The sequence below is a fragment of the Bos indicus x Bos taurus genome, chromosome 26, assembly GCF_003369695.1.
Source record: "Bos indicus x Bos taurus breed Angus x Brahman F1 hybrid chromosome 26, Bos_hybrid_MaternalHap_v2.0, whole genome shotgun sequence".
Lineage (NCBI taxonomy): Eukaryota > Metazoa > Chordata > Mammalia > Artiodactyla > Bovidae > Bos > Bos indicus x Bos taurus.
The window spans coordinates 27,598,108-27,618,200 of NC_040101.1; the positions used below are offsets into that span (position 1 = coordinate 27,598,108).

At 37.2% G+C, this 20,093-nt stretch overlaps 1 protein-coding gene across 2 annotated transcripts in view; it reads left to right on the forward strand.

Annotated features, from left to right (window-relative positions):
- The window catches only part of PCGF6 (polycomb group ring finger 6), a 32,075-nt gene extending 12,782 nt beyond the window's left edge, over positions 1-19,293 (forward strand). Inside the window, exons 8-10 of one of the 2 annotated variants that reach the window (XM_027528904.1) lie at positions 3,694-3,792; positions 14,493-14,579; positions 18,033-19,293. In XM_027528904.1, the coding sequence (XP_027384705.1) occupies positions 3,694-3,792; positions 14,493-14,579; positions 18,033-18,089 (243 nt within the window). In that variant the 3' untranslated portion in view covers positions 18,090-19,293. The remainder of the gene's footprint in view (positions 1-3,693; positions 3,793-14,492; positions 14,580-18,032) is intronic. The other variant, XM_027528905.1, reaches the window with a different exon arrangement.
- Positions 19,294-20,093: the final 800 nt, after the last annotated feature.

Here is a 20,093-nt window from a genome sequence, read left to right on the forward strand (position 1 = left end):
AAATAAAGTGACAGACCTATTTTAGATTAAAGGAAATTAGAGAAGCACGACAACAAAATACAGTGTGCGTTCTTCATTAGATTCTGGATTGAAATAAGAACAACATACAAAGGACATTATTAGGACATTGGAAAAATTTGAATTTGGACCCATTTAGATAATTGCATTGTATTGTTATAAATTTCCTGAATATTTCCTCATAATTATATTGTAGTTATGAGGGTGAGTCCCTTTATTCTGAGAAGATAACTACAGGTATATTTGGGGGTAAAATATCTCAATGTCTGCAAGTAACTTAAGAAATGGGCTTCCCTAGTGGCTCAGACAGGAAAAGAATCCATCTGCGATGCAGGAGGCCTGGGTTCGATCCCTGGGTTGGGAAGATCCCGTCGAGGAGGGCATGGCAATCCACACCAGTATTCTTGCCTGGAGAATCCCCATGGACAGAGGAGCCTGGTGGCAATAGTCCATGTGGTTGCAAAGATTCAGACTGAGTGACTAAGCAGCAGCAACTTAAGAAATAATAAGTGTCTATGTATGCACACACATATACATATATGTTGGAAGAGATAAAGCAAATATAGCAATATGTTAATATTCTAGTTCATAAAGTAGATTAAGTCTATCTGGATCTTCATTTTACTAGTCTTATAACCTCTTTGTAAGTTTGTGATTTTTCAAAAGATTGGAAGTGGGGAACAAAAAAGGATGTTTCTTACCAGGTATCTAGTCAGTGTACAAATTTTTATCTTAGTCCCGGTGAGTGTTTTATTTTAAATCAAGGTCCAAATAATGTTCATACATTGTGATTGGTTGATAGATCTTTAAATCTGTAAGTTTTCTGTTTTTTTTCTCGCAGTTCATTTCTGTTTCTTTTTTCTTGCAGTTCATTGTTGACAAAACTGAGTCATTTGTGCTATATGGTTTCCTACAGACTGGGTTTTGATGTTGCATCTCTGTGATTTAACAAGTTCTGTCTTGCTCGTAAACTGGTAGTTACGTCTGAGTATTGGTCATACAGGTTTGACTTGAGGGAACTAAGAATACTTTATAGGTGGTGGCGTTTTGTCCACTGGAGGCACATAATGTCTGGTTGTTTGTGTCTCTTTGTTTTTGTGTGTGTGTGTTTTTGTCTCTGTTTGTGTGTGTGTCTTTGTAATGCTAACAAGTATTGGTACTCAATGTCAAGTCCATTAACTTAATAGGGTTTGGAAAATGATGTTATTCCTCCTCCGTTTATTGAAATACTTCTATAAGAGAAACTTCTGTTTGGTTAGCCAGCAATACCATTCATATAGGAAAGAAAGGATAAATGCTGATTCTTTCTCTTTACTTCCCAGGTTCAAAATAATGAGTTGATTCTTTAGCATGCTCCAGTCATAATCAGTGTTTTTGTTTTACTTTGCATTTAAATATATTTGTGGTTTAAATCCTCTTTAATGATCTATTTTAATGTTCAGATTGTCATATCTTAAGATAATCATGGCTGTAATAACAAGATATTTCATACTCCCCAACTCTTAAATCTCTTGCCCCAGACACAGAATTGGTCATTTCTCCAAGGTATCCTTGGGTGGTATTTCAGAATTAAAATCTGGTTGCTAGGGATTTTCCTTGCTACTGGGTTGGTAACTATTTTCAGTTGACAGAGGCAGGAATTTTTTCAAGGTAAAATGAGTTGATCTTTTTAAAAGATATTTTTAGTAGTATGTATTTTCTATAGCCAGAAAATAGCCGAATGTCTCTTAAATCTCCCTATAGATTCTATCTTATTATTCCAGCTTTCTTATCAAATTGACCTTCTGTGTTAACAGGTGGTAGGGAAGATTTTTGTGCTTCTCAAGGCACTTGATAGGATTCAGGCTATTCAGGCAATGGTACCTACAGTGCAGTGCCTTCATCAAGACTGCACTTGGAGCACTGCTGTTTTGCTCCTTAGTGAGAAAGACTGCCATAGATTTTCGAGATGATTTTTATACCTGTGTTAAAAAAACACGAACCTTTGCCATTTTTGTCTGCATTATTATCAGTATCCATGATGACAACTAGGTCCTCTAATTACATTCCTTCACATAAAGGAGCACAATAAATCAATGCACTAGTAATAACTAAGTACGTACTGTGTGCCAGGAATTATAGTTATTACATATATTAGGGCTTCTCTGGTGGCTCAGATGGTAAAGAATCCACCTGCAATGCAGGAGACCTAGGTTCAATCCCTGGGTCAGGAAGATCCTCTGGAGGAGGAATTGGCAACCCACTTCAGTATCCTTGCCTAGGGAATTCCATGGACTGGGGAGCCTGGTGGGCTCACAAAGAGTTGGACACAACTGAGCAACTAACACACACACACATACACACACATACTTTTTTAACACCCTTTCCTCGTGATAATTCTGTGAGGTAGGTGCTGCTAGTATCTCTGCTTTACAAATGGGGAAATGGAAACACAGAAAGCTTTGGCAAGTTGTCCAAAGACTTGCAGCTAGAAAATTACAAAACCAGGGTTTAAACCCAGGCAGTCTGTCTCTGGAATATTTGCACTTAATCTGCTATCTGTTGCACTATGGTATTTAGGGATAAGGCTATCATTAGGAAAGTTCTTAAGAAACCAAATTACAGAGAAGAGAGCTGAGTGCTGTTACATGGGACAAATACATGCTTAACCTGCCTGCGTCATTTTGGTAACAATTCTAGGATTTCTTTCTGCTAGTTCTAGAAAAATACTTTATGTTTTCCTAAAAGGTACTTTTTAATTCTTATTACCCTAGCTTTTCATTTCTGTTAATAGTAATATCCTTTTAATTGCCTCAGAGATAGAATAGCAGGGAAAGCATTTAGTTTGAGTCTACTTTAAAACCCTATGGTCTCTCTACCCATCACCTTAGACCATTGGATCAGATTCCAGGCATTTATGTTTATATGTTAATCTTTTTATTTTCCACTATTGCAAGAAATTTCAAACTCATACAAAAGTAGACAATAGTAAAATGAATGCCTGTGTACATGTATTACTTAATGTCGATAATTATAAAATCATGGCCAATCTCAGTTCATCTTTACCTTTATCACTTCTCCTATATAATCTTCAAGCAAATCCAAGACTATAGTTTTATCAGTAAATAATTCAGTTTGCTTCTGAAAGATGAGGACTTTTTATAAAAATATAATAATGATGCTATAGTTTTAAAAATTAACAGTAATTCCTTAGTCAAATATCCACATGCTATTTCAGTTTCCTATGAAAGTTGTTTTATAGATTTTTTAAAATCAGGATCCAAATAAGATCCATATATTGTAATTGGTTGATATCTCTTATTTATAGGCCTTATATCTTTTTTAATCTATGGATTCCTCCTACTCTTTGATTGGTTGTGTGTTTTTTTTTTTCTTGCAGTTTTTTTGTTGAGGAAGCTAGGTTCTTTTAGATATTGAATCTTGGGTATTCACTGTCAATAAATTTTGCTCTAAGTTTTAAAGCGTTTCTATTAAAAAAAAATTGTTGACGTTTTTTAGAGAGGAGAAGCTAAGCTAAAATTCTTTTCTTGTATGGGATAGATAAATTAACTCAAATTTCATGATATTTTTTCTTTTGTAAATCTTTTGAATCATCTTTGCTATAAAATATGTTTTAAGGTTTATGCATTTTATGTATTTTTTACCTGAAATTGGTTTGTTTATTTACTCTTATAGCCATTGGAAAAGAAGTTTGTCCGAGTTTCAGGAGAAGCAACTATTGGACATGTAGAAAAATTCCTCAGAAGAAAAATGGGTCTTGATCCAGCTTGTCAGGTAGAGTATATGTATGTTAAGAGTCGGGGAAGGGACTGACTTCCCTGGTGGTCCAGTGGCTGGGACTTCACACTCCCAGTGCAGAAGGCTTGGGTTCAGTCCTTGGTCTGGGAACTAGATCCCACATGCTACAACTAAGACCTGGCACAGCCAAATAAAAATAAATATTAAAAAACGGGAAGTTGTGAGATTACCTTTAGCATATTGAAGAACTATCTCTAGGATTTCATGCAGTGGCCTTTGTTTTATGACATTGTAGATATTATAAATAGTTACTGAATATTGGTACACAGTGATCCCTACCCCCAAGTTTTAATCATATTTGACTTACTGGCTGTTTCTTGCTGCCGTTGATTACCATCTCTGGGTGTCAGAGAAAAGCTGAGGATATGAGAATGATTAAAGAGCTTCTAGAGCCTCAGCTCCAGCTCTTTTCTTTTTGATAGTAGAGCAAAAGTATACTTTTCTATCCATTCAGTCTCTTCAGAGGCCATCCTTATATCAGTGTCTAGCTCAGGACACCTAGTAAAGTGAAATATCTATGTAGTATAGACTGTTATTTTTCTAAGGATTGAAAAAGATCTTCCATTCTAGTTGTATAATACTTTCTTTTGTAAGATGAAAATCTCAAACACCATGTATTATTGAATATAAAATGTGAATATACTCATAGTTTAGTAATGTGGGCCAATGAAAATGCACATTTATATAGTTTTGCTGTTTCATTAGTCAAATTTAAAAGGGATTTTTTGTTATTTTTCATCATGTGTAAAATTTCACAGAATAATTTTTTTCTAAAATATCTATTTACTATAGATTAAGTTAGTAAATATTTTAAAACTAGATGAAATTTTGCTATGCTTTTAGTATCAATATCTGTTGGTACTAAATATATATTGTTCAGTCGTGTCCAACTCTTTGCAACCCCATGGACTGTAGCCCGCCAGGCTCCTCAGTCCATAGGGATTCTCCAGGCAAAAATACTGGAGTGGGTTGCCATGCCCTCCTCCAAATATATATATTAAATGCAGTTAGATGTGACTTCCCTTACTGACTTTGACATCATACTAGCTATATCTCATGGCAACTGAAAACTGGAAATGACTTATTTATTACCTTTATTCTGGCTTTTGGTGAGAAATAGATAGCTGTTTACAGATTCCTGAACAAAGAATTGTGAGTGACCCCATAATAGTCTATTATTTCTAAGAGCAGAAATCAGAAGAGTTGTACCTGATTATATAGAATAAGAAGTGGCACCCAAGAGGCTTTCTTTAGGGTATAGATTACTTTCTCTGTGGCTAGATATTGATCAGAGCCATTGATAAATTTCACATTTGGTATTTTAAGAAATTTGGTTGCCAAAATTCTAAATTGACTTTATTGTATAAAAATGTGGGTTTATTTTTTTCCTCATTTCATAGAATTCAAGGCTTTTAACATTTTGAAATTTGTTTCAGTCTTTAATTTTCTTTCTCAGCTCTTGGTTCTCTAGGTAAATATTTTTTTCTAATTCAGGTACTTTATAGCTGGTAACATTCATAAATTACTATTTCACCAAAATGTTAAAATAATAGAACAGTAATTATCACTGATGCAGACCTATTTGTGACTAAAATTGTTGAAGCTTTCTAAATCCAAGGGAAAATAAGCAAGAGTTACTTCTAATATGAATGAAACATTGAGCTAGTTAACCATTCAGTTCTGTTCAGTCATTCAGTCATGTCCGATTCTTTGCAACCCCATGGCCTGAGCACGCCAATGGTTAATAGTTAACCATTAAACAAAATAGTTAGCCATTAAACAATTCTTGATCAACCCAGTCACTGGAGTCTTCTGTGCTGACCTTCTTTAAAACCATTTAGTTCCAAATGGAAAATGTATGCTTTGTTTACAGATATGTGACTTTCATGAATGGTTATTTACTAGCAGGAATGCATGATTACTAGTTCAGTTTCAGTTCAGTTCAGTTGCTCACTCGTGTCCGACTCTTTGCGACCCCGTGAATCACAGCACACCAGGCCTCCCTGTCTATCACCAACTCCCGGAGTTCACTCAGATTCACGTCCATCAAGTCAGTGATGCCATCCAGCCATCTCATCCTCTGTCGTCCCCTTCTCCTCTTGCCCACAATTCCTCCCAGCATCAGAGTCTTTTCCAATGAGTCAACTCTTCGCATGAGGTGGCCAAAGTACTGGAGTTTCAGCTTTAGCATCATTCCTTCCAAAGAAATCCCAGGGCTCATCTCCTTCAGAATGGACTGGTTGGATCTCCTTGCAGTCCAACACCACAGTTCAAAAGCATCAATTCTTCGGCGCTCAGCCTTCTTCACAGTCCAACTCTCACATCCATACATGACCACAGGAAAAACCATAGCCTTGACTAGACGAACCTTTGTTGGCAAAGGAATGTCTCTGCTTTTGAATATGCAGTCCAACACCACAGTTCAAAAGCATCAATTCTTCGGCGCTCAGCCTTCTTCACAGTCCAACTCTCACATCCATACATGACCACAGGAAAAACCATAGCCTTGACTAGACGAACCTTTGTTGGCAAAGGAATGTCTCTGCTTTTGAATATGCTATCTAGGTTGGTCATAACTTTCCTTCCAAGGAGTAAGTGTCTTTTAATTTCATGGCTGCAGTCACCATCTGCAGTGATTTTGGAGCCCAGAAAAATAAAGTCTGACATTGTTTCCACTGTTTCCCCATCTATTTCCCATGAAGTGATGGGACCAGATGCCATGATCTTCGTTTTCTGAATGTTGAGCTTTAAGCCAACTTTTTTACTCTCCACTTTCACCTTCATCAAGAGGCTTTTGAGTTCCTCTTCACTTTCTGCCATAAGGGTGGTGTCATCTGCATATCTGAGGTTATTGATATTTCTCCTGGTAATCTTTATTCTAGCTTGTGTTTCTTCCAGTCCAGCGTTTCTCATGATGTACTCTGCATATAAGTTAAATAAACAGGGTGACAATATACAGCCTCGACATACTCCTTTTCCTATTTGGAACCAGCCTGTTGTTCCATGTCCAGTTCTAACAGTTGCTTCCTGACCTGCATACAGATTTCTCAAGAGGCAGATCAGGTGGTCTGGTATTCCCATCTCTTTCATAATTTTCCACAGTTTCTTGTGATCCACACAGTCAAAGGCTCTGGCATAGTCAATAAAGCAGAAATAGATGTTTTTCTGGAACTCTCTTGCTTTTTCCATGATCCAGTGGATGTTGGCAATTTGATCTCTGGTTCCTCTGCCTTTTCTAAAACCAGCTTGAACATCAGGAAGTTCACGGTTCATGTATTGCTGAAGCCTGGCTTAGAGAATTTTGAGCATTATGTTACTAGCATGTAAGATGAGTGCAATTGTGCGGTAGTTTGAGCATTCTTTGGCATTGCCTTTCTTTGGGAGTGGAATGAAAACTGACCTTTTCCAGTCCTGTGGCCACTGCTGAGTTTTCCAAATTTGCTGGCATATTGAGTGCAGCACTTTCACAGCATCATCTTTCAGGATTTGGAATAGCTCAACTGGAATCCCATCACCTCCACTAGCTTTGTTCGTAGTGATGCTCACTTGACTTCACATTCCAGGATGTTTGGCTCTAGGTCAGTGATCACACCATCATGATTATCTGGGTCATGAAGATGTTTTTTGTACAGTTCTTCTGTGTATTCTTGCCACCTCTTCTTAATATCTTCTGTTTCTGTTAGGTCCATACCATTTCTGTCCTTTATTGAGCCCATCTTTGTATGAAATGTTCCTTTGGTATCTCTGATTTTCTTGAAGGGATCCCTAATCTTTCCCATTCTGTTGTTTTCCTCTATTTCTTTGCATTGATCGCTGAAGAAGGCTTTCTTAGCTCTTCTTGCTATTCTTTGAAACTCTGCATTCAGATGTTTATATCTTTCCTTTTCTCCTTTGCTTTTCACTTCTCTTCACAGCTATTTGTAAGGCCTCCCCAGACAGCCATTTTGCTTTTTTGCATTTCTTTTCCATGGGGATGGTCTTGATCCCTGTCTCCTGTACAATGTCACGAACCTCATTCCATAGTTCATCAGGCACTCTATCTATCAGATCTAGGCTCTTAAATCTATTTCTCACTTCCACTGTATAATCATAAGGGATTTGATTTAGGTCATACCTGAATGGTCTAGTGGTTTTCCCTACTTTCTTCAATTTAAGTCTGAATTTGGCAATAAGGAGTTCATGGTCTGAGGCACAGTCAGCTCCTGGTCTTGTGTTTGCTGACTGTATAGAGCTTCTCCATCTTTGGCTGCAAAGAATATAATCAATCTGATTTTGGTTTTGACCATCTGGTGATGTCCATGTATAGAGTCTTCTCTTGTGTTGTTGGAAGAGGGTGTTTGTTATGACCAGTGCATTTTCTTGGCAAAACTCTATTAGTCTTTGCCCTGCTTCATTCCGTATTCCAAGGCCAAATTTGCCTGTTACTCCAGGTGTTTCTTGACTTCCTACTTTTGCATTCCAGTCCCCTATAATGAGAAGGACATCTTTTTTGGGTGTTAGTTCTAAAAGGTCTTGTAGGTCTTCATAGAACTGTTCAACTTCAGCTTCTTCAGCGTTACTGGTTGGGGTATAGACTTGGATTACTGTGATATTGAATGGTTTGCCTTGGAAAAGAACAGAGATGATTCTGTCGTTTTTGAGATTGCATCCAAGTACTGCATTTTGGACTCTTTTGTTGACCATGATGGCTACTCCATTTCTTCCGAGGGATTCCTGCCCGCAGTAGTAGATATAATGGTCATCTGAGTTAAATTCACCCATTCCAGTCCATTTCAGTTCGCTGATTCCTAGAATGTCAACATTCACTCTTGCCATCTCTTGTTTGACCACTTCCAATTTGCCTTGATTCATGGACCTGACATTCCAGGTTCCTATGCAATATTGCTCTTTACAGCATTGGACCTTGCTTCTATCACCAGTCACATGCACAGCTGGGTATTCTTTTTGCTTTGGCTCCATCCCTTCATTCTTTCTGGAGTTATTTCTCCACTGATCTCCAGTAGCATATTGGGCACCTACTGACCTGGGGAGTTTCTCTTTCACTGGAGAAGGGAATGGCAAACCACTTCAGTATTCTTGCCTTGAGAACCCCATGAACAGTATGAAAAGGCAAAATGATAGGATACTGAAAGAGAAACTCCCCAGGTCAGTAGATGCCCAATATGCTACTGCATATCTGACGTTATTGATATTTCTCCTGGCAATCTTGATTCCAACTTGTGCTTCTTCCAGCCCAGCGTTTCTCATGATGTACTCTGCATATAAGTTAAATAAGCATATGATTATACAGTGGAAGTGAGAAATAGATTTAAGAGCCTAGATCTGATAGATTGAGTGCCTGATGAACTATGGAATGAGGTTCGTGACATTGTACAGGAGACAGGGATCAAGACCATCCCCATGGAAAAGAAATGCAAAAAAGCAAAATGGCTGCCTGGGGAGACCTTATAAATAGCTGTGAAAAGAAGAGAAGCGAAAAGCAAAGGAGAAAAGGAAAGATATAAGCATCTGAATGCAGAGTTCCAAAGAATAGCAAGAAGAGCTAAGAAAGCCTTCTTCAGCGATCAATGCAAAGAAATAGAGGAAAACAACAGAATGGGAAAGACTAGGGATCTCTTCAAGAAAATCAGAGATACCAAAGGAACATTTCATACAAAGATGGGCTCAATAAAGGACAGAAATGGTATGGACCTAACAGAAGCAGAAGATATTAAGAAGAGATGGTAAGAATACACAGAAGAACTGTACAAAAAACATCTTCATGACCCAGATAATTACGATGATGTGATCACTGACCTAGAGCCAAACATCCTGGAATGTGAAGTCGAGTGGGCCCTCGAAAGCATCACTACGAACAAAGCTAGTGGAGGTGATGGGATTCCAGTTGAGCTATTCCAAATCCTGAAAGATGATGCTGTGAAAGTGCTGCACTCAATATGCCAGCAAATTTGGAAAACTCAGCAGTGGCCACAGGACTGGAAAAGGTCAGTTTTCATTCCACTCCCAAAGAAAGGCAATGCCAAAGAATGCTCAAACTACCGCACAATTGCACTCATCTTACATGCTAGTAACATAATGCTCAAAATTCTCTAAGCCAGGCTTCAGCAATACATGAACCGTTAACTTCCTGATGTTCAAGCTGGTTTTAGAAAAGGCAGAGGAACCAGAGATCAAATTGCTAACATCCGCTGGATCATCGAAAAAGCAGGAGAGTTCCAGAAAAACATCTATTTCTGCTTTATTGACTATGCCAGAGCCTTTGACTGTGTGGATCACAAGAAACTGTGGAAAATTATGAAAGAGATGGGAATACCAGACCACCTGACCTGCCTCTTGAGAAATCTGTATGCAGGTCAGGAAGCAACAGTTAGAACTAGACATGGAACAACAGGCTGGTTCCAAATAGGAAAAGGAGTACATCAAGGCTGTATATTGTCACCCTGCTTATTTAACTTCTATACAGAGTACATCATGAGAAACGCTGGACTGGAAGAAGCATGATTACTAAGGGATTGTTAAATGATAAAATACCTTTAAGATATTATTTATTTGTAGCAGATAAAAATAAAAAAGAAGATAGTTTTGAAGGATAAAAAATATATAGATCACGTGTTCTTAAGAGATTTAAGTCAATTCAAATCAGAAATCAATAATTATCTGAGTGGATTTTTTTCATATAGAGATCCCAGTGTTTTTGAATTATCATGGTTGATTTAGTGGTGTTTTGAATTTATTGATGTCTTACCGTATCTTTTCTTTTTTTTGTTAACCAACTCTTGTAGTATTTTCCTTTGTACATCATTTAATCTTATTTTTGGTTTTATAAAATGCTTATCACATTTATCACTAAATATCTTGTATATAAAAGATGTAGTAATAAATTTTGAGTTCCATCTTATAAGACAGGTTTTTTTCCTTATAATTTATGTATTTATTTTACTTTTTGTCTGTGCTGGTCTTTGTTACTGTGTGCAAACTTTCTCTAGCTGCCCTGAGCAGGGGCTACTCTTCCTTGAGGTGCTCTGGCTTCTCAATGTGGTGGCTTCTCTTGTTGCAGAGCATGGGCTCTAGGCACATGGACTCAGTAATTGTGACAGACGGGCTCAGTAATTGAGGCTGTACACAGGCTTAGTTGCCTCAGGTATGTGGGATCTTCCTGGACCAGGGATAGAACCTGTGTCCCCTGCATTGGCAAGAGGATTCTTAGTCACTGGACCAGTAGGGAAGTCCCAATAAGTTCCTTTTTATTATTATTTATTTAGTATATTACCTTAACCCTTAACCATACCACTGAATTGTTTCCAAATCATTTACGGAGATTCTAATGTGTCATATGGTATATTCCTACCATTCATTTTCTATTTATTAATATTAAATTGAGCAATCTGTGTGCTTGGCATCCACTACAAACATGAGACGGAAAATTCATGCTGTCAGGCAACTCAGAACTGTGTGGGAAAGATATAAAATGACAGTAGGCTATGATGAGTGCAACAGGAGCACAGAGTGAATGATTTAGCTCTGAATTTGTCAAAGGATTTGCAGAATGGATTTTTTTTTTTTGGCCAGATAAGGAGGAAAAGAACTTTCTGTCAAAGAAAAGAGTATGTATGAACAAAGAGGGATGAGTGTGGCACTGGCTCATTCAGTGAAAAATTCTGTCTTGGAAGCTTTAGTGTGATCTTGCTTTTAAAAAGTTAAGGGTTTTTCTTGCCTTAAGACTATCTTCACATTCTGATTTCTGCTCTGAGATTCAGATATATTGTAGTTATCCTGCCTGTCTAAGACTTAATACTCAGGAGGTTAGAAAGATTATGCAGAAAAGAGTTAACAAAGCAGACCCGAGGCTGCTGTCTCTAGAAGGACTGGCTTACAAGGTTGGCCCTTGCCTAGCATCTAGGGAGCTGGCTTAAGACTGCAGTATTGAATGTATGTTTCCCCGTGCATGGACTGAAAACTGAATACCTGCTTTGCTTCTGGGAGTCTGGAATTTGCTAGTTGCTAGGCAGAGAATGCCGACATGACCAGGCTTCAGTGCAACCCCTAAACTCTGAGCCTCAAGTGGGCTTCCCTGGCAGAGAGTGCACAAATTGGCTGCATTTCTACTGCTAGAGAAAAGAGTATTGTGGGAGTATTGCTTCCTGGACTGGGAGGGAGGAGCAAAGGAAGCCTGTGAATGGATTTCTCCAGACTCTCCCTACATCTTTTTACCTTACTGATGATCTGAGTGTATCCTTGCTGTGTTGCTGTAGTAAATCATAGCTGTGAATATGCTGAGTCCTTCTAGCTAATTGTCAAATAATGGGGGTCATGTTTGTTACATCCTCAAAAATGTGACTCTGTTTGAATGAACTAAGTTAATCAACAGGTAAAGTGAGAAGCAGTTAAATGTTTCTGAGGAAAATGGATATATAATTTATGATATATTTCATAAAATGGAACACTATGCAGCTATTAAAGACAGAGTTAACTATGCATTCCAAAAGATGTCCGTGTATTAAGGTTTTGGTGTTTGTGTGTGTGTGTATGTTTTAAGAATATGTAGAACAAAATATGTGACACGATCCCATTTCTATAAAAATAAAATCCATGCGTGCACACACAGCAACTAGGACCATATGCATCAAACTGTTAGTAACTGGCTAACCTCTTGGGATTAAGTTGAAAATTTGTAGTAACCAAGTCATAAATGTATACCACATGGTCCAGCCCACTAAGAGTGGTGGTCTCTGACTTGCTGGATACTTAATTAAAACATAGTGTTAGTTTCCAAGGTCTATAATTTTTCTTGGATCTAAGTTCTGTGCGCAAGATCAGCTGTTACTGCCTTCAAGTCCTTTTGCAAACAGATACTGCTCTACCAACTTTAAAACTGGTAAGCATTAAACAAGAGTTGTTACTGCTGCTGCTGCTAAGTCACTTCAGTCATGTCCGACTCTGTGTGACCCCATAGACGGCAGCCCACCAGGCCCCACTGGTCCCTGGGATTCTCCAGGCAAGAACACTGGAGTGGGTTGCCATTTCCTTCTCCAGTGCCTGAAAGTGAAAAGTGAAATTGGAGGTTATTCATTGTGAGAGAGCACAGGGCTTGACAAACTGACCCACAGGCCAAATCTAGCCTGCCATCTTTTCATAAACAGTGTTTTATTTTAACAGCCGTCCTGTGGCTGCTTTTATACTAAAGTGACAGAATTGAGCACATGTAACAGTGATCTTGTGGCCTACAAGCCTAAAATATTTATTATGTAGCCCTTTATAGAAAGTTTGCCAATCCCTGACATGCACTGATTTTTGGAGAAAGATAGACCTGGAAATAGACCTGGCTTCAGATCTGAACTTTGCTGCTTACCGGCTTTGTGATTTTAGGAAAATTTAGTGTCTTTACTTCTTAAGCATCCCTATCTGCAAAGTAGGAATTATAATACCTAACTCACAGGAATGTGAAAATGATATGAGATAATATATGTAAAATATATAAGTGTAATGTATGCTGTGCGTAGTGGCTGCTCAGTTAAATGCAGGTACTTTTTATTCTTACCCAAGCATGCTAAAGGTTTTAGGGGGATTAACATGTTGGCATTGTGTAGGATTTTTAGAGTAAACAAAATTTGAAGTTAGGAATTTGGTTAGGAGATGATTTCAGTGGTTTAAACCTGAAGGCAGCACTTGAAAGAATGATATGAACTTAAAAGTTATTATGAAGAAAGAAGCAACAGGTGTAGCTGATTGCATGTGAGAAGAAAGGAAAAGGAGAAATAGGAGTTAAGAGGTGATACTCTGGTTTGGAGCAAGGAAGAATTTCATGCCATAAGCTAAATAGGAGTCTTAGGAGATGGAGTCTATTAAGTGATATGTGTTAATAAGATGTTGAGGACCTGTTCCCATTTTAAAGCAGTGGAAAAGGAGTACTCAGTGAAAGAGCATGTAAGGACTTCATTTCTGTTTCTGGCAAGTGAATATACTGGAATCATATACAATACAGTATATAACTATACAACCATATTGTTCTGTCTAGCGCATTCGGTATAGAAGTAGATTTATAGTAGAGCTTTGACATCACTAAAAGGGCTGAAAAGACCTTGTTAAGATTGTTCTACCTGTAAAACACAATGCCTTATTATGTACTTTATATCAGTATTAGACTTTTCATTGTTGGAAAATGAGATATTCTTTAATAAGAAGATCAAACAACCGAAGATTGCATTTTGAAGCATTATAAGCCCTTAATCATTGTGTCATGAACTGTTTAAAAATATAATTTTCTGAGCCATCTTATGCTGAACATATCAAGTATGATTTAACTTGTTCTGAGAGATTCAAGGAAACCATTTGGAATATCTGCTGTAGTGTTCTGTGTTCTGCCTTGTCCTCTAGTGCTCCTTCCATTTTATTTGTAAATAGTTTCTAAACTGTTTCGTAAGAATGTTTAATCAGTCTACAATAGTTAAGTCAGAACCTCCCTGGCTGTCCTGTGGTTAAGACTCTGCGCTTCCAATGCGAGAGATATGGGATCAATCCCTGGTTGGTGAACTAAGATCCCACATGCCATGGCCAAAATAAATAAATAAAAAACAAAATAGCAAAGTCTAGTCTAAAAATAATTATGTTGATGTTCCTCTTTTTTAATGTGGTTTTTTGAAGCAGGACAGCAGACTTATACTCTTATTTGCCTGTAGGTAGACATCATCTGTGGTGATCACTTGTTAGAACGGTATCAAACTCTAAGGGAAATTCGACGTGCAATAGGCGATGCAGCAATGCAGGTAGGTCTACCATATTTATGTCTAACGGGCAAGTTAATTAATGAAAGAAGAGTGTTCCGTGTTATTAGGGTTTTAATAAACATTCTATAATTAAAATTATTTGGACTATAAATAATAAAGCTAATGTTTACTGGATGCTTACTGTGTGTCAGGTACTTTTCTAAATGATTTGTAATGATGAGCTCTCTTACTCATCATAGTTTTATGAGGTAGGTATTCTTTTATCTCCAGTTTTAAAGATAAGGAAAGGTACAGGTAAGGTGGATTTCCCTGGAGCTCAGATGGTGAAGAATCTGCCTGCAGTGCAGGAGACCTGGGTTTGATCCCTGGGTGGGGAAGATCCCCTGGAGGAGGGCATGGCAACCCACTCTAGTATTCTTGCCTGGAGAATCCCATGGACAGAGGAGCCTGGCAGGCTGCAGTCTATAGGGTAGCACAGAGTCGGACGTGACTGAAGTAACTGAGCACGCACGCACAGGTAAGGTACAGAAAGGACATGTAACTTAACCACAGTTAGTAAGTGTGTGTGGAGAAGGAAATGGGAACCCACTCCAGTACTCTTGCCTGGAAAATCCCATGGACAGAGGAGCCTGGTAGGCTACAGTCCATGGGGTCGCAAAGACTAGGACACGAATGAGCGACTTCACTTTAACTTTTCACTTTCGTGCATTGGAGAAGGAAATGGCAACCCACTCCATTGTTCTTGCCTGGAGAATCCCAGGGATAGGGGAGCCTGGTGGGCTGCCATTTATGGGGTTGCACAGAGTTGGACACGACTGGTGTGACTTAGCAGCAGTAGCAGTAAGTGTGTGAGCCAGGGCTCAAACTCCAGGCAGTTTGATTCTAGAGGCCTTTTTTCTTCTCTGTCTCATACTGCAGTAGAGCTTTGAAGACTACTGGGCAAATGTATCTGCGAGGACGTGTCTTTAAGAAAAATTTGCGGATACTCATTAGTCTGTAGAGATTTCACATACCACTCCTAGCTCAGTTGGTAAGAAGCCATGGTAACTGTTAAACGATATTTTAAGTAGCCTATAATGTGAGTGGGAAGTATAGTGTGAAATCTAATAAGGATAAATGAAAGCAAGATAAGACCTACAATTTTAATGAAGAGAAAAATCCAATTTCTTTTGGAATTTTGCCCTCTAATTCTGAAATCCATTGGGGAATCTGATAGATGACAAAACTGGTGTATGAAGATTAAGTACCTTGCCCAAGATCAGTTGGTTAGTTAGCAGTGGAATCAAGGTTCAGCTGTTGAAAAAGTTGAACTTAAAGCTTAGGATCTTAGCAAAAGGGCAGCTGAATACTTTTTTGGGTAATTATTTGATTATTCTTACATGTTTTTAGAAATATACTGTACTAATTGTTTATATTTTAGAAACAAATAATTCAAAAGATCTTCATAAAATACAAAAGTAAAATTGTTTCTTAGCTAAGTAAAGCATACTTAGAGGTATAAATAAGACATTTCCTAAGATTTTTATAAAATCATACTTTAGAAATCTTAGAAAATATTGTCTTTTTTAAAGTTAAGCTTGATTAGAAATGTAAAAAGCTAGGCGTAAAATCCCAAAGTCAATGGAGTAGGTAGAAAGTATGACTTCAATTTAAAGAATATTTATAATTAAAGTCCTCATTGATAACTATGTAAGTGTCATGTAATCTCAGGACCTCTTAGCTAAATGAATAATACATCTCTGCAGTAGGAAGGCTAGGATGTAGCAAGTGAGGGAGAGAGTGGGAGGAGCTCAGATCTGACAGAATAAAACCATGCAGGACTTTATAGACTGTAGTATGAACTTTGGATTTTAACTGAGTGAGGTGGGAAACTATTGATTGGAGAGATTTGAGCCAAGGACAGAAGAGACATAATCTGACTTGTCTTTTAGAGGATTTACTCTGATTAGATTGTTTAAGAAGACCATGAATGGAAACATCTAAATATAAAATATAAATAATATTTATATATTCCTATATATTTATCAGAATATAAACAAAATAAACATAGATATAAATTTGAAATGTAAAGATTATCTCATTTCATAAAGTGTAATTTTATACATGTATTGAAGTTGTTTTGAGATTTTAAACAGCTTGTAATTCTGAAACATAACTATATGCAAAAAATTGACATTCTGTAAAATGTAATTTGTATTCATGTAAATATGTTAATAGGGTCCTTCTGTGTGTTAGAATACAAATTCATTTACTTTGATTAGACTAATTAGTCTAGAAGAGATCTGATGATCTGTAGGCCAAACATGGTGTGATTGTACTTTATTTGGCTTATTCTGTGTTTTAAATATTTTTTGAGTTTAAATTCCTTTAGCTAAGCATCTGCTATATGGTTTATCACTGGTCTCAACATACCCTATTTGACTACTTAACTGACTCACATATTCATTTATGGTACTTCTCTGGCTTTTGTGGGTATTTGAATTTGTGAACCCCTTTCTAGAATGCTGATGAGTTTTCACTGGAGTTGCCAGTAACAGAAGCCAGATTGCAGTGAGTTGAACAGTGAATGAGCAATGAGGAAGTGGAGCCATGAAAAAGCTTAATAAAGAAGAAAGAAAGGGTGATAGCTAGACCCGAGTTGGAAATGCAAGGCGTGTATGCCACCACTCCCTCTAAATGTTGCTTAAAGTAGGTTCATTGCCCATGGCATACTTTCTCAATGAGTCTTCTTTTTAAGCTAGTTTTTCAGTTCATAGTAAATTACAAATAGCATCTTAAAAAGGTAGGTTGCTTGCTGGGTGCAGCCTTGGTGAGAGCACAAAGAATTAAGACCTCATATCAAGAAAGGAGTCTCATAAAGAGACTCATAAACATGATATCTGGAGTCATTTAGTGTTAAGTTTTCTGACAGCCCCAGAGGACATCACTGTGTTATATAGCGCAGTACAGTTACAGTTCATAATGATGACTCTGGGTAGCAAAGAAAGGGTGAATTGTACTGAACAGTCTTCAAGGAGGAAGTAAAATGCATCCTGTATTAAATGGGTAAGAGTTCCGAAGTTTTCTCACTTATTTTAGTTGTAAGCTGCATTTGTATGGGAAATAAATGTTTTATTTCCTAGCAGATCCATGATACTCTATGATAATTGAGTCTTTCTTAGAGAAGCCCAGAGTTGGGTGATATATTAAATAATCTGCAAAATGAGAAGTTTTAGTTCTTTTTGGAGAACTGTTTAGCCATAAACAACCTTGACAAACTGTGGATACTGGTAGTTTCAGGATTTTCTTCTAAGAGTCATTAAAAAGGCACACTAACAGGGAGTGTCTGGTTATGAGCTGAGTAGATAAGAAGTTTCTTTATCTTGGACTTTCATTCTCTTTAAATCAAGGAATTTCACATTAGTGTTGGGTTATGAAAAATAAACTATCTTTGACTTGATCATATATGTAAGTGGTTTTCAAGTAACTGCAAAACACTTTTATTTTTTTCAGGATGGTCTGCTGGTCCTTCATTATGGACTTGTGGTTTCTCCTTTGAAAATTACTTGAAGATTGTAAGACTGTTATGAGTGAGTGAACAAAATAAGGCGGCTTCTGCAGGATTGCATTCTCACCAAAGATTTCCATGAAACATGTAATTGCTATCATTTTGTGCTGTTTGAGACATAACTTACCTATTTTCAGCACGAAGAATCGTAGGAGTCTTATAAATCATAGGATTTTTAAGTATAACTTGGAATGATAGAATGCATCTGTTTAGTGAAAGATCTGTTTAGTAAAAAGTCTCTCTAGTAAGTGACTATATAAAAAGCGTCCATAGCTCAGGGGGAAAATTTTTAAAAGCATTTACTTTTTATGATTTCAGATACTTTGATATAGATTTTGTTTCCTAATCTTTGAGGTAAATCAGTCACTGTTTTTGTCTTCGTTGAGCCATACCCCTTTCAAGTTGGTGATTGGGATTCTGCTCTTTGGAATGGCATCAGTTGGGCAGTCATCCAATTGGAAAAGAAGTATGCTTTTGAACTGAAAATTTAAAACCAGACTTTGTTAAATTACAGAATGTACTTCTCAGACAAAGACCAAAACTATGGGCCACTTTTGTATGTTGCCGCATTATTTTGAACTTATGTCTTTTTTTTAAAACCAGCAACACTACTAAAGAGATATTATCCACTTCTAAAAGGGATGAATTCTATTTTTGTGTGTGTGAGGATACTGTCCCCTGTAGGGTTTAGGTCTTCAGTGTATTAAAGGCACCTTTAACATACCTTACAACAAGGGGTGCCTCTTGGCAACATTTTTTTGAATATTAGTTGGATTAACATTAATTTTTAGTACACAGTGTGATTGTCAGTACCTTGTAATGATACTGCTTTTGAAAGTAATTTAAAATTTTGAATGAATTTAAGGTTTACAGAATACTTGTTCATTGTTTCCTCAGTAAGTCAGTTTAATGTTCATTTTCCCATTTGTTGCTGGGATAAAGAATACGGGTGTTTGAGGGCTCACTCACTTGCATACAAAAATTTCCATTTGAAAGATTATTTTGCCTAAAATTAGCATTGTAATACTTTAAAAGAAATATTTTGTAAACCTTATTTCACTGCAAAATTTCCAAGTCTGCATAAAAACAATTATAATTGGAGAACGATTGGTAATTGTTTTATAAAGAATTTATGAATTCTGTATAAATTTCTTCTAACATTTAATACAATTTTTTAATAAAAATTTATTTTAACCTATTTTGAAATGCTTGTGTTTCTTGAGGATTTTTAAAAAATAAGTAAAACTCTTTAAGGAACAGGACATCCAAAGCAAAGTTAAACTGTTCCATCAAATAAATATTTTATAAACGTCTTTACCTTCCCTGGTTATACCAGATGCCTTTATTTGACAGTGGACAAAGTAACAGCTATGGAGTTCACTGCCTCGTAAATGTCTCTTGCACAAATTACTTACTATTTTTGTTCCTGTCCCGTGGTAACATCTGTGTTGGGGATCTCCAAGACCACTCTCAAGTTTAATAGTTCACAAGAAGGACTCATGGGACCCAAAAAGTTATTATGCTCTTGGTTATAGCTTATTACTATGAAAGGATACAGATTAAAATGAGCAACAGGAAAAGATGTATAGGGTAGAGTCCAGGAGAAACCAGGCACAAGCTTCCATTTGTCCTCTTCCATTGGCAATGCAAGGAGAGTGTTTAATTTTCCCAACATGATATGTGAAGTGTTGCCAACCAGGGAAGCTCACCTGAGCCTTGAGTGCAGAGTTTTTACTGGAATTCAGTCACATAGGCATGCAGCCTTGATTCCCCAGCACCTTCCCGGTAGACAACCTGATATGGCATGTCCCAGGTATATAAAAATAGGCGTTCACCATAAATCACATTGTCAGCATAAACTATCTGGTGTGACCAAGTCCTCAGGCATACTAAGGTTATTCCAAGGGCTCAGAAATTATGATTTACAGTAACATGGGAAGACACTTATTTTTTTAAAGCAGAGTATTATATGTAATTAATTAAAGTCCATCTTGTCAAAGCTATGG